This window comes from Diorhabda carinulata, chromosome 8, assembly GCF_026250575.1.
Source record: "Diorhabda carinulata isolate Delta chromosome 8, icDioCari1.1, whole genome shotgun sequence".
NCBI lineage: Eukaryota > Metazoa > Arthropoda > Insecta > Coleoptera > Chrysomelidae > Diorhabda > Diorhabda carinulata.
The window spans coordinates 3,160,737-3,177,321 of NC_079467.1; the positions used below are offsets into that span (position 1 = coordinate 3,160,737).

General features: G+C 31.8%; 1 protein-coding gene across 1 annotated transcript in view; it reads right to left on the minus strand.

The window, feature by feature from the left end:
- LOC130897452 (phospholipid phosphatase homolog 1.2 homolog) overlaps positions 1–10,803 on the minus strand; it is a 51,365-nt gene extending 40,562 nt beyond the window's left edge. The window contains exon 1 of the mRNA XM_057806314.1: positions 10,393–10,803. Within this exon, the coding sequence (XP_057662297.1) occupies positions 10,393–10,446 (54 nt within the window). The 5' untranslated portion in view covers positions 10,447–10,803. The remainder of the gene's footprint in view (positions 1–10,392) is intronic.
- Between the last annotated feature and the right edge of the window lie 5,782 nt (positions 10,804–16,585).

Sequence of the window (16,585 nt, forward strand, 5' to 3'; positions counted from 1 at the left end):
GATAAATTCATTTTTAGGTATGGCTGTGTATTCTTTAATTCTTTCAAAATTGTAATAAGAATATTTGTAGATAAAGAAACTACATCTAACGAAATGAATACATATTTTTATAATTTATATATTTTTCCTTTAAAATTCCATGTGTTTTGATTTAGTATTTGTTATGGTAGAAAAACGTTTTTACTGCCTGAAAAAAGAAGTGTATATTAAAAGGTGGTGTCAATAGCAGCCTCTTTTCACAAACCCCTCATCATTTGTACCTTTGTAATCAACATATCATTCACACAAACAACCTTTATTTTCAATTCAACTGAAACAAGAATTCCTTCCAGGGACGATTACATCTAGAACTGGTTTTTCTGCAAGTTTCGTATTGGCAGTTTGCTGAGAATATTGATTTAACCTTATAGTGAAAGTAAAATCTGATTCAAAATTAAACCGTTACATGAATGACTTTTCGTATGATTTGAAATCCTCATTATTCACTTATTTGAGTACTATAAGAGTCCAAACAACTAAACTAAATACAAGGTGGTGCAGATTATGTACAATTTTTACCAGAGCTCATAGTCCTTCCTAATATTACCACTCAATATACATTTTTTTAAATTTGAATAAGAGAGATATAACTGAAGAAATGAATTGCGAATCTTATTTTTTCTTTTACAATTTTTTTATAATTGTGTTAGAAGGTTAACTACGACTATAAACAGTCTTAACTACTTTATCACAGATTTTAACACATTTTATTAGCTTCTTTGGTAGTTTTTCTATTCAACTAATCTAATCTTCATATAAATGTTTATTATAATATTATTTTTATGTTATCTACTATCTACTACACTCTCAATTTCTTTGCTTCAAGTACCGGAACACCCTGTATGTTAGAACATGAAAAATCAGCTATTTTTATGAATTACTCTCACTGTAAATATTTGGTGATGATTTGAAAATGTAATATCTTACAAAGCAATCTTTGTGGAAGGTAGATTTATTAGGAAATCAGAGATAATACGTTTTTTCGTATAATTTGGTTAATTTCCAATTTAGTGGAGATCTTTCCGAGGTTTCTAATAGACAGGATATATAAACTGTTATTTAAAAATATAGAAGATACATAACATCCTTGTTTTTATATTCTGAAGTTGTTAATGATTTATTTTATAGCCACTTTGCAATAAATGCAAATGCCCTGTTCTAAATGAATTTCCAATTCGTCTGCCAAATAATTTCCTTTTTTTTTAAATACATTTCATTCTTCACTACGCTAATTACAATGGTATTATACATTCAGGCGCCTGTTAAATATAGAAGAAGATAAAAAATGCCCTACGATATACGGTAAGAACATAAAAGCAAAAGTGTCTAGTTTGGAAATAAAAATATCATACGAAACAAAACCATATGTTTCACTTCCTACAACCGCTGATTTGTTTAGAAAAAAATCTTAAAAATGGATAGTTTTGAAAATTGATCAATAAAACAGGATTGTATTATATTATATTCTACCAATTTCCCTTATAAGTTTAAGCATGATACATTTTTTTTAAATTAATATTTTTTTCCCAAAACAAAACCCGTTACTATTCAAATTATATTAGAAAAGAACTAATCAGTCATTTAACACTCCATAAAGAAGATATCCGGTGTATTGAAAACCTATATGTCCGATACCATATAGATCCAAAGGGAGATGCGACAAGAAACATAAATTTTCGCCACCATAACATTTAACGCAATGCCCTTAGAGAGGGTGCATAAAAATCAGGGAATCTGGCTCCTTGAAGACTGGGCATCAGACAAAGAATAAAATGTCGCATTGAACAAGCCCGACAGGCATTCCTGAGGTTTCGAAGAGTGCTTACTTGCCCCGATATTCATCTTAACCTACGATTGAGGTTTGTGAAGTGCTACGTTTGGTCGGTGCTTCTCTACGGCATGGAAGGCTGGACATTGAAGACAACTGCGATTAACAAATTGAAGGTTTACGAAGGTGCCTTGGACGGCTAGATCTAGGGCACATTATACGAAACAACAAATATCAATTTTTGCACCTATTGATCGAAGGTAAAAAGAAAAAAGAACTAAACCATCTTTCCAGTTCTTTGAGAAAGTTCAACATGAGTGTCAGATTATTTGAGAGGCGGCGTCATACCGTTGGAAAATTTTATGTTAATAGAATTTCTATTCATTATTTTCATAGATTCCTTTACTGAAACAAATCAAAAACAAATAACAGAACACTCACTAAAATAAAATAATTACATTGTCTTATTTAAGGTAATTTTAGTTTCATCATTGTACGATACGCACTAATTGTAGTAACCATTTCCGTTTTCTATTGGAATGCGGCGATAAGAATGTACCTAAATGTGAAAACTTAAAAGTTGTGGGAAAATTGCCAGGTGCGCTAACAATGATTTATCTTGTGAATAAAAACTTTGACCGGTCGTATATAGCAGCAATTACTTATAATAACATGATTCAAGTTTAGAGACCGTGAAGTAATTTACATTCAGAACTATGGGAGAATAAGGAGAAAATATTTTTATATCTAACAAAGGTTTAAAATATGGATGATTGAAAAAATGTATCTGTTAACTCTGTTATGATTATCTAGATACTTATACACTCATAACTATTTCTCACAGTTAGCTATTAGATTTTTGTTGAAGTTATTAACTTAATGAATATTTAAAACAGTTTATTTAGCGTGGATGCAATTTGTTCCAAATGTAAAATCTGAAGAAATATCAGAACTGATTAAAGGAGAATTCTCTAAATTTGGGAAGCCTCTAGTAAAATAGAAGAACTTTGTACCTTTTCAATTATTTATCAGTAGAATGTACTACTTGGAATCGTTATTTTACTATGAAATGTGAGGATAAATTTTTGATTGGAATGATTATATAGTGGAGTGGAAAGCTCTATTGAATTTTCTAGTGTTATATGTCTCTAAATTGGATTCAACAACTACATGGAGCTCGAATTTTCGTTTATTTCTTTGGAGTCTATGGACTTAGGGTTTTATAAGTTTCTTTTCATCAAATTATTACTCACACCCAGAAAGTTTGAGGTGTTTCTTTCTATCATATTACTAATCACACCCAGAAATTTCAATGATTAAGTATCGAATTTCATGCGAATACAACACCCAATATTTATCGCTAAGGGTTAAATATTGGCACACATGTTGTCCACAAAAATTAGCGTAATCTGCCTTTTAGAAAATCCTACACTGCTCAAAGAACCGATACTTTGGCCTTGGAAACAGGACGGATCTCTATTATGCGATACTCAAAGTTATAATTAATAATGTATCTAAATAGGAAGTTCGTAATCTTGAACATACCAAGCAACACACAGCTTACTCTTTTACCATCGAATTGTTTGATAAATATCATGTAACTGCTGTGTGAAACATATAGGTTCGTTCCAACCCATCAAAAAACCGTCCTCGAACGGTGACGATTCTGCGCAGTAGAAAGGAATAGATAGATTAATTGTTCCAACCGAGGTACCGTTATATGACTTTGTTTTGTGTTCCAACCTACTTAGGTATTGTTTCAGAACCGTTTTCGGGACGGTCTTTTCGATACTTGCTTGATAGTGCGTAGCCGGAGATTGCGCAGAATACAATAGCCGTTCCGAAAACGGCCCATACTAGCAAGTTGGAACAAACAAATTGGTTTTTAAGGGTAATTTGGAGTACTTATTAGCTTTATTGTTATAGCATATTACCAGTGGTATGAAAAATCTTAGATAAACACATATACAACCAAACAAGTGAGTTCGTCTACTCGTCTATCATTATACCAGATAATTAATCAAACTATAGGATATTTTCCGGTACGTCAACTAATTTGGTTAAATTGGTAAATGGCATAAGATCTAGGAAAAATGTAGGAGAGGCTACCTGTTTGTTGCTTTTTGATTTTAACAAAGTATTCGATACTATTGGTTTTTTCAAACCAGCTACCCACTTTTTCAGATCATATCTACATAACATATGTAGTTGCGATTTTATTAAAAATCTAAAACTAAAAACGGAAGTGACCCCAGGCTCCAATATATTACAGTATGCAGATGATTAACAATTATACGTTTCCTTTTAAAAATCCAATATTCCAGTTATTCTGGATCGAATTAGTGATGACCTAAATAACATAAAATTATTTTCAAAAAACCAGATTTTAAAACTTAATGCGTCAAAGTCTTGTGCACTGTTGTTTGTGCACAACTACCTTATGTAACTACTAATTTTGGCATAACTTTTGATTACGAAGTACTATCTTTGTAACAGTCTTCTATTTGATTACGGAAATATAGTTTATGTTATACTCTATCCATTTTTCGTTTAATTTACCTTAACTAGCTCTAAAACTCAACAGTGACTTACTACGACCTCAAATTCGATCAGTGCCCTTCAATGGTATGTACATGTAAAAAAAATTATCCTCTGCTCGTTGTTCGAATCGCATCCTTGCTATTGTTTGCCATTTTGGGGGTCTTGTCGTTTGCACCTCTTCGATCTATTATCCGATTACAAAAAAGCACTATTCGTTATATTTTTGGTTTGAGTAGTAAAAAGCATTGCCATTTCTATTTTAAAAAAACACAAAATTTCAAATCTCCACGCTTTTTTCAATTTAGAATCAGTTTGTTTCGTTCGAAAACACTTTTACAACTCAACTGAGATACCCTTTTATACCTAGCCTACTAGAAGAAAGAATTTGGACATTTACTCAACTATACCCACTTCTGATCTGGTTATCATTTGCATCATCTTCAGTGCCAAACAATTATTCAATCAGCTAAATTCAGAATTTAAAATAAAAATACATTTAATAAGTTCCGAAGATTGACAAAGGCATTTCTGCTTGAAAGACCTTATTATTCTCTGACAGAATTCTACAATCTACTATAGACTCAGTAGAATAACATAATTCAATTTAGTGTGAGGTAAGGAATTTTTATATTATCTGATATAAAATTGTAAAATTTTCTAATAAAAATAAAGCTTATCTCTCTCTCTCTCGAAATCACAGAACACCTCACTTAAATAGAAATTCCATTCTAAATATGAAGAATCACAGGGAACGAAATATGTTCAGTTTTATTTATAAAATAATAAAAAGTGTTCAAACTACTTATTTGTTCAATCTATTCTATATGCTCGACCATCCTCACAATACAAGAAATATTAGAATACTTCAATATCGCAAGGCTAGCTTTCAAAAATCTTTTTCTTATACCTCGGATCAAACGTGGAAAACTATAAAATCTTCTCATTCAAATCTTTTTGGTTGTGGATAGAAAAGTATTTTCTAAGTAGGCAAATGAAGTAATAACACTAAAACAGATAAAAAGTTATCTTACAAGAAAGTTGAGTTTGCTGGTTTTGCTGGATTTACAGTTTTGGTTCCATCCTAGTATCTAATATCTTCCTCGCTCGGTGCTCTGGTATATTTACTGTCTATATAAAACAAAAGTCATTTTTGGGCTTTGTACCATAAGAATAGATCCTGTTCTTTATTGAATCGTTCTTTTTAATCGCTGTTAAGTCCATTTGTCATCCGGCGGGTGTAATTTGGGCGCTAACAATCCTTCTTTACCTGTCTGACCAAGAAGGGTAGATAATCCGACATGTATTTTCGGCGCTAAGAAGTGCAGGTAGGTCGAGTCATAAAATAACCCAATAGAGGGAAAGTTGATGGATTTTTAAGTAGGTTAGGTTAGGTTATGTAAATCTCTTATTTTATATGTAATATGTACTTAAGTACTAAATAAAAATATAAAATTTACTTTATTCTGTAGAGTGTTACAAAAATGTTGTGAGGAAACTTTATTAAGGGCAGATTTTTCATTTAAAAAAAGTGCAATGTAGCCCCCTTTAACGGTAAATTTTTTCAGACCTTGATAATAGGTCATTTCTCTTATAGGAAAATCTAAAAATACAAAAATATATCTTATTATAAATGTCGGTGATTTAATAAATAACTGTATTTCATAAATCATGTACCTCAGTCGGTTAGCGCCCAAAATACACATAGGATTAAAATGACCCTTCGGTCTTGGCGCCTAGTTGACATGTTGTAAAAAGTACATTAATCCTTTAGCGCCCAAATTACATCCGCTCTTGCCATCTTTTTGATTTTTGTGGTTCTTATTTAAATAATAATAAATTTTCGTAAACATATATTTTATTTTCAAGCAAATTTTCTATCATATATAGTAATGTGATGTTTTTTTATGATTCTTTCTTTCTTTCTTTTTATCTTTATTGTCTCTGATTTTTACCGAGGTATAAAATGCGTAAAAATACCAACCAACATAGTATATATAACTTAAAATTATGGTTATCACAACTAACCAATAATCTTTATGCCATTTGGGTAGGAAAGTATTCTGTATATTCTTATTTTGTCAAGTGACATAACGGAATTTATACTTTTATAGGATTGTTAAATTAAATTAAATAATTTTCTATAACGTGACTGTATCTGTCACCGAGATAATACCGAGAACCATCATCTGTGATGTATGAATCATATTTTTGAATATGAACCTTATTATATAAAAGGCGAATTGGAAAAGTGAGATACGAATGCATTGAAAGAATTTTATGTATTCTTGTTAGCAGGCAGTAACAACAAAAGTTCCGGATTTTATTCATAAAGTACGAAGAGTAATAAATGACCGCATTTAGAAATAGTTGTCCCACAAAGAATCATTTAGTCTAGATTATATTCATTGACTATCTTTCTATTTATCGGAAATGAGTTCGGTGCCAATAGATTTTAATATGGTTTGCTGGATATTTCCGCCGTTTTTGAACCCGTAGAGCAAGATAATCTTTAAGTAGACGTTGAAACGAACAAAATAAAATAAAAAAAAACATGTTAAGTAATAAGGTAGAAATTTCCTCCCTCAACCGAAACTTGCCTGACTCTCCGTACCAAAAAAATTGGTTTGCGTAATTTTTTTCTGAAAGAGAATGAAATTTTCTATCGAATACACTTTAGGCAAACCATTTCATACCATGAGAGAGAAACATTTATAGATTGTTTAAAAAAATTTTCCAGCTTTACAAATACACGCAAACCTCGCGTTTTTAGTTACTATAGTTTTCTGGCTCCTGGACTATTAACAACGATTTGTCAAATACAAGGAGACCGTCTTGTAATTATGGATAAAAGATAAAAAAGAGTGTGATTGGTAAAAATTGTTGTCAGACTGTGTTTACAGATTTCGACATATAAATTGCTTTGCAATTGTACAATTTGAGCACCTAATCGAGCAAAATGGGTGCACAAAACTTCAAACGCATGTTTCAAATTGCCGTTTTTGAGATCTGTTTATTTTTCTAGTTGCTCTTCAAGCTCCAGTTAAATCTTCATGAGCTTCAAAATTTTGCTTTAAATACAAATGCTAGAATTGAGGCTATGGGTTCAATTAACCGATTTGTGTCGTAGAAACGGCAACAAATAATTTGTATTGAAATGACCTTGATACTTGACACAAAGCTCAACGAATTCATGCAAACCCCGCGTTTTCAATTCCTATAGTTTTCAACTATAAAAAAAAATTACATGCACGGTATGAGCTCCTGGACTATTAACACAGATTTATCAAATACAAGGAGACCGTTTTGTAATTATGGATAAAAGATTAAAATTTTTGAAACACGAGTGTGATTATTAAAAATTGTTGTCAGATTGTGTTTACAGGTTTCTACCTTTTCTTTTTTTTTTTTTCTTTTTTTTAGTCATCAACCACGCAGGGTTATTAGCGAGTATTTGAGGTTTGATACATTCGATCGTTAAATCTAGATTTTACTACTTAATTTTCAGTCTCTCAGGTAGTTCAAAGTTTCTTTGGGTCTTCTTGAAATAGCTTCTCCAGTGAATATGGTAGTTGATTCATTTTTCGTTATATTCGCAATATTTTAAACAATTTCGACTTATATTGAAATACTAGATAACCTTACAAATTTAACTTGAAGTATAGAGCAATCTGGAATGTCTCACTAATCGAAAAATGAAGAGACAAGATTTTAATCAGTTTGTATGGTTACCAAAATACATAGTGACGAGCGTAATGATTGCAGTTATGGATTTTCTTAAATGGAATACCCTGTATATTGAACAGTTTATGGATTCTTTAAACCTCTTTATTTTGTTTAAGCTAGCCTATACGTAAATTCTGCGGTTAAACAGAAATATAAAAACCTAAAGTATTGCATATTCAAATTTTGTGCTTACGCAAATTATCATTACTACATATATTGTGGCAACCCTTCAATACGTGTTAAATGATTTGTTTTTATTTGCAGTTCGTTACATTTGAGATATTGGGTCTTAACACGTTGGGTCCATAGGCCGTGACTGAATTTTCCTCATGTCCTATGGACCCCAGGACGTATTTTATTTCATAACTTCTCCACAGCTCAAAGCACCGTATTTGAATGTGTTTTAAATTAGTTGTTTCGACCTGGGTCCTCAAAATATTGCCCTACACTTGGTTAACCTGATTTTTTTTCATGATCTTCAACTCCATTGTAAAATAAAAAACCTTACTTTCCATATTTTGTCTATCACACATATTTCTATTTTCTTGGATATGGAGTGTAAGAAAATGAACATTTTTTGAGTCCAGGCAAGATTTTATCTATTTTGGTTAGTTAGAACGCTTAATGGAAACAATAATTTTGGATTCATCGCAGTTTTCCATTGTTTTTAATAATTAAAACGTAACCTCAAACTTTGAGTGGAAAATCATCATCCATTTGATTTAGAGGTAAAAATGGAAATCACCATATCTCCAACGATTTATAAAGACGCAAGAATAAGGTGCTATCACCCTCTGATGCCAATTTTTTCTTCACGATAAAAAATATACTCTCTACAAAGATAAAATGTGTAAGATGTCCTGACAAAGAAACGTTGTACAGTTACTGGTTAGGAAAATATTCCCAATTGTACAATTTGATCACATAATCGAGCACAATGGGTGCACAAAACTTCAAACGCATGTTCCAAATTGCCGTTTTTGATATCTGTGCGTTTTCTCGTTGCCCTTCAAGCACCAGTTAAATCTTCAGGAGCTTCAAAATTTTGCTTTAAATACAAATGGTAGAATTGAGATTATGTGTTCAATTAACCGAGTATTTTGTGTCGTGGCCACGGCAACAAATAATTTATATTAAAATTTTATACTTGACACAAAGCTCAACGAAGTTTGTTTCAATTGATTCTTGTGTACTAAGCTAATGAGCTTCGTGCACATGGGTTTCGTCCACAAAGTGGAAAGTAATTATAATCAGGTGGGAATGGAATCTACCAAAGGAAGAAATTCTAAGGAATAGTATGCAAAAATGGAATTTATCGAACAATTCAAGCTGTAACAAAAAATTTTGTTCTGTTGAACGTAGTCACTTTAAAATCTAGCTCCTTTTCCAACATAATATGACAGTGTCTCAATTTTGTTACTGATAGAAAAACAAAATTTTCTCTTTGTCACGTAATAAAATAAATAAAACTGCCAAAATCCACTGAAAGAAAATTGAATTTTTTAAATTGCTGATTCCGAAACTTGACACTTGATAGAAATATTGAATATTTCTATCAAGCGTCAATTGAACATTGATTTTTGAAATCGATGAAATCAATATTTCATAACAGAATGATTTAAAACCGCCGCAAATCTTAACTAACAATTTCCCAGACGACGAATACATAAGTATTCGAAAGCTAAGAATATATTAGAGTTAGTACACTTTGGTGTTTAATTTTGCCACATTTCCACTACGAAAACGCTCCTAATTTAGCTGACAAAGACTTTCAGACGTTTGGCTTCCAACGTTGGCATCCGTCATCCAGTTGATTCCAAAAGAATTTTCATCTATTGTATGCTGTGCATCACTTTGTTGCCATGATTTTATTGTATTAGTAAGGTTCCGGCCTTTGTCCAATGTTCAGCCAACGTTGGAAGGTGAATGTTGGCGTGTAGTCAAAATTCACAAAATCATTTGGCACGTCCAGTTGTCAAATGATAGGATCTGATCACTTAGAAAATCTTAGAGTATTTGATCCGGAGAATTGGAAAGAAAAAACGCTCACTACGAGCTTGATTTGTAATTCTCAAATAATCCATTATACTATAACCTAAACCTAAACCTGTTTTCTTTTAGGGGGTAACTTAACATTTGACTATATTCAATTTCCATACATAGCTTTTATAATTTAACAGTTTAATTCTTTTTTTTTAAGATAAGTTGTGAGCAATTGAAAGGAAAAAATATTTAGTTGATCTTACATAAACAAATATCAACGATATATTTACAATAAAACTATCATATACTACTGAATAATAAAATAAATAATTACTTACAAAACACATATCTGTCCGGTTGGGATAAAAGCCTGTATGGTAAACATTATTCATTTTCTACTATTTGATAACTATTCTCCAAACACTATAAACATGAGAAAAAACTACAAAACTAACGTTAAATGCGGTAGCACTCGATCGCACCGGTCATTTAAAACAAAACGAGAATTGTATTTACTTTCCGCAAGCGAATCGAGTCACTAAATCGAAGGTAGCTACGCGAATGATTCATAATTTCCTTTAAAACTCGACAATCCGTGGAATCCAGTCAGGTATGTCGAAGAAGGAGGAGGAATCTAGCAGGACACGAATAATTTCAAAGAGTTTTTCGACGTTAGACGGTGAGGTTATAACGTTCGGGGACGACTTGAAGGCTTTAACGCCACCTCACAACTAGAATGTCTGGTTTGAACTCATTTACTCATTATTTTAAATTAGTATTTAAGTAGGCTGTGGGTCTTAGGTGGCTTCTTCGACGAGATGGGATCGTTATATTATACATACGGGTAACACAGTGAAAGTTTAAAGTATTTAAACTATAAAAAGAGTATCATGACTAATATGTTCGATATGTTTACAATAATATTGACTAATATAAACAAAATGCTCCATCATATTTTATCACTTCTATCACAATAGTTTTAATTATATTGTGATGGAAATTGATTTTTTCATACATTCGTAAAAAAACAATTACAATATTTATTTTTACTTACACAGTCATCTTTGTTTTATCTACAATAATAATCGATGTAAAATAGCAGCAGTTATGAACAAATTATTAGTTGTAACATTTTAGATGATTGGTGTTTTTTTTTTGCTATCATGAAAAACCCATACAATGTGTTCGGAAAGTTTATATTTTCACAAATTTTATACAAGTTTTTTGACTAAACAAGGGGTGTGTTTCTGTTATTAGTATTATACAAAATAAAATCAAAGTTTTTCCTGTAGGTACTTAAAATAGAGGGACGGAGGAAAGCTTTATTGTCAAAAAATTGTTACTATTTGTAGACAAAAACTTGTAAAAACTAAAATAGCAAACATAAAAATAACTTAGACCTTTTGATATATTAATGCATCTAAATATTCTTGATTTTCGGTCTCTTCTGTTTTAAAATTGGTTTTTTCTGATAATTTTTAAAAGAAAGATGAATTTTGACTTTTCTTTAAGTCTTTATTAGCTTTCACCCGCGGCTTCGCTCGCATCAAATCCATTAAATAAGTATCAGAAATCATTATAATAGAAAAGAACGAACTCTGTAGCTATATTAGAACCTGAGATATAGATCTTTGAATGTAGAAAAATTGCCAAAAACCTACAAAAATCCATAACTCCACATTGAAAGTCCGCGTCTAGCTCCTCTCCAATTCAACCGATTAAAGTGTTCAAAAACTCAAAAGAAAGAAGGTGTTTCAGCGAGTGTTCTTAAATCAAAACGAACTCTGTAGCTATATTAGAACCTGAGATATAGATCTTTAAATGTAGAAAAATTGCCAAAAACCTACAAAAATCCATAACTCCACATTGAATGTCCGCGTCTAGCTCCTCTCCAATTCAACCGATTCAAGTGTTCAAAAACTCAAAAGAAAGAAGGTGTTTCAGCGAGTGTTCTTAAACCAAAACGAAGTATCTATCTTGAATAGAACCTGAGATATTGAGGATAGAACGTGTGTATGTGAAAAACTCCCATAAGTAATGTACAGGGGGAAATGGCATTTGAGTATAACTTGAGAATGGTGAAAATTAGATGAAATCCGATGGTTGATGGCCGATCTGTGCATCAATACCTTTCATTGAAAAAAAAATTAAGCAAATCGGTTGGGTAGAACGCCTGAACGGACTCGGAATGGAAATCATCAATTTTTTTAATATATAAGATCAAAATATGATATTGACACTGATAATTTGCTTATTTATATTGATCTATAGATTACCTTCATCACGAAAAAGGGAATTTTTAGAAATGGTTCACATTCATAAAGACGAAAAAGCTATAAATGATAAAAAAGATCTAAATAATTTAAGTAAAATTTATAACTCTATTTTGTAAATTCTAATAAATTTAATTGATTACTGCTATATATTTGAGATGTGGAAACCAAGGAAAAATTAATTTTTCTTATTGCAACAAAGTTCTAAGTTGATTTGATCCTTATTTTGATATTCATGATGAAGGTGATCTCTAGATCAATATAAATAAGCAAATAGTCAGTGTGAATATCATATTTTGATAAAGACTCAAAGAAAAGTCGAAACGTCAAAATTTATCTTTCTTTTGAAAAATATTAAAAAAACTAATTTCAAAACAGAAGAAACCTAAAATAAAGAACATTTAGATGCATTAAAATAAAATTTCAATATACAGAAGAAAACCACAATAAATAACAAAAATTATAGGTAATAGTAATAAGTAATAATTGGTATATAAGTTCATAGCAAATTTAAACCAGTATGCAACATGCCCAGATTTAAATATTATTAGAATCGAAGTCGTATACAAAGTAGAAGACACTTTCCAGTGAATATACCCTCAAATTATTGTGAAATGCGAGAAAACATGATATCGATTTGATTTCAATTGGTAAGTGATTGTGCATTTTTTTAAATTGTCAAATATTGAGCCCTTAACTAATTCTGAACGTGAAGTAGGTAGATAAAGGTCGTGCTCCGCGTTTATAAGTGCAACGACCATTCTGAAATTGGAGAAGCGTAATTAAGAATTGAGCAAACGGATTCAAAAATTAATAAGGAAGGAATTGTCAGAATTTTTAATATTCTAAAAATGTCCCTACAGTGAGCTCTGCTCTTTACAGCTCTCTTTTGTAATTTGAAGATTCGCTCAAATTGAGTTGCACCCCACGGTAAGGGCATATCGGAGATGTGACTCAATAAGGGCATAAGAAACTGTTAAGGAGGTGGATAAGGATAAAAACATAAACAACTCTAGTGCAATTAAAAAATTGCCACTCTCAAGACTCGCCTTTATACAGAAGTATTGAAATCTAAAACAGAATACCGCAGACAATAACAGAGCAAGATGTTTTGAAAAGAATGTGCTATAACCTAAAAAGTAATCTCCTGAAAATAGACTAAAATATTTATTCACTAAATTATAAGAAATTTGTTAATTTGATTTTTATTTCTGTTATAAATAAAATATTTTAGTTGTTGTTAAATTTTAGGCCCTGGTGCCAGTTGCACCAGTTGCAATTGCTGCAAAATGGATCCCCAAATGTTTGAATGTTGACCAAAAGCGTGCAAGGGTAAAAGCATCGCGTTCGATCTGTGCTCGATTTGAAAACGATGTAGACTTCTTAAACCGAATTGTTACTATGGACGAGACTTGGTTACATTTCTACGATCCAGAAACAAAGCAACAATCGACAACAACAACAATGGCGACACTCTGGTTTTCCAAGACCTGAGAAGTTTGGTGTCCAAAAATCTGCTGGAAAAGTTCTTGCTTCAGTTTTTCGGGATTGCCATGGAGTAATCATGATTGATTTTTTGGATAAGGATAGAACAATAACTGGAGATTACTATTCGAGATTACTGACTACTCTACGGGAAAAAATTAAAGAGAAAAGACGCGGAAAGCTATCCAAAGGTGGTTTGTTTCTGCAGGACAACGCCCCCACACAAAAACCTCATGTTTCCATGCAAAAAATTCGTGTTTCGTTTCTAAGGGGCACTAAATTTTTATGTCGTGTTAGCATTTGGCCGTAAAAAATTTGAAAACAAGATTTTGCTACCATAATCTGTATCTTTACTTCCAAGGAAAACCTTTGGGTATATAAAGAAAAAGTGATTTTTCAGCAACCAGTTGAAACTTTCTAGCCTACTAACACTTAGTGTTTGCGGCTTGATGTGAAGTTGATTATTCATATTTATTTGTATAATATGGGAATTAACAAGTTGAAAATATTCGTAAGGGCTAAATAACTCCACGAATTTAGAAAATTGTGTAGGCAAACTGGTTTGCCGTTCTCCTTCTCGAAACTAAAAAACGTTTCAAACCCTGACTAACATAAAGTAGTTTCGTGAAGGAAACGTAACTAACATTTACACAGGGTGAATCATAAACCCTACAAGTACGTCGAGAATTTGATTAATTACTCAATCAAAAGTGAGTAGTCTTACAAAAAACTCATCTGTACCCAAATCATATTCAGCGACTACATCCTGGAAAATGAAATCTGGTTGGAAATTTATAGATTGATTAACAATCATCGACCAACCCTGTACAGGACACTATTTACAGATGAAACTCAATCTACAAGAGACGAGATAAATAATTCCCATAATTCACAATTCTTGGCAGAAGAAAATGCTATTCGAGAATATCGTTTCCAGTTAAGGTTTTCGGTTAACGTGTGGATTGGTGTCATAAATAACCTAACCAATTAGTAAGACCTTACTTTTTTATGATCCTTTAAGGGACGGGTCTATTTGGATTTAACAAAATATTTGGACGCTTTTTTTGCAAACGCTAACGTTGTTTTCCGAGGGATGAAATTTTTACTGGCAGTCAGATAATATTTAAATAATGTTTATGGCAACAAGTAGATAGTGAAAGCCTTTGTATTTCGAAAGCAAAAGCTTCGACCTATTGTTTCAATATATTTGTGGATATCATAAATCACAACACTATAGAATGTCAGTCAAAAGTATAATTTGTATACCCTCATCACGTGCATCCCTCATTGAATATATTTCAACATCTAATCCTATTCATTTATCACCATTATTGCTCTGCCCAAGGAGAAGCCACCAGCATTTCATAAACGTACCCATATACGGCTCAAAACTACCCGTCGTTAACTTGAATCTTTTATATCTACAAACGTGGATTACATAAAAAAAGTTTCCAACTTAAGAACAGTAATTTTACAATCAACAAATTAACAATATGCTTAAGATAAAAAACCAGAAGACAAACCTTTTATATAGTTTGTAATCTGAATAATTGGATGTAAAATCTACATTGTAGATTGTTTCGTTGTTTCGAGAAGAACGAATATTTTTTGTTCCCTACATTTGTTTGTATGAACTAGTGTAGATAAAATTAGAAATATCAAATTAACAACAGACTCATAAATAAACAAACAAATTGGTGAATGATAAACAAGACAATGTAGTGTTGGTATAGAAAAATTATCAGGTATAATTTTCATCCTCCTAAAGAGTAAGGTTAACTATAGGCCAGAATAAATCAATAAACGTCCATTTCCACTGAGAACACACGTACCATTAGAATATAACATCACAATTTTATCTTGTATCTATATAACGTTCACCTTATAAATAATAAAAGAGGAAAGATCACCAAGGGTGCAAAAAACTTATTGTGAACTCTGTGATACTTCGGCAAGCACAGAAAGATCACCGGAATTACACACTGCTTTCGTAGATTACAAGAAAGCGTTTGATAGTGTACCTCATACCTGGCTTGTGGAGGTACTGCAGATTTAAAAAGTCCTTTTTAATAACGATGAAGGAATGGCGAACAACCCTACATCTGCAAATCGGTCATAACTACCTCAGTACTGACGAAATACCCATTCGTAGGGGAATATACCATGACGACTCCTTGATTCTGTTGTGGTTTTGCCTTGCAATGAATCCCCTATCTACCATGCTTAATGATACAAAGTACGGATTCAACATCAAAGCAAACAGAGACACCAACTGTACCATTATCCATCTTCTTTATATGGACGATATCAAGCTATACTCCGTCAAATCAATCACCTTCTCGATATAACGCAAACATACATGTAGAGTTTGGACTGTCTAAGTGCAAGACTCGACATATATCTAGGATTTCAATGGACTAAGTAACTGGACCACAAGCAGACAAAACTAGAATCCAAGATCAATATACCAAACATAAATAAAATAAATCAAAACATAATTGAGTCTTTCCCTTTAATAAAATTACCTCAAAGAACGACTCTCTCTCATCGATTAGCTTTAAAAAACAATTTTTCTGTTACATCCACAACAAATAAGCAAAAATATATTAAGCCACCATAAAAATCACAAGTTTGGGTTATCTGTAGTTGAATAGAATATCGTTACTGTGAATAAATATTAGTCTCCATCTCTAATCCATTGTTGGCTGCATGTGGTTGATTTCAAGTGTTACTGAAGTGCATTAATTCAGTTGTAGATGCAGGGATCAAGATG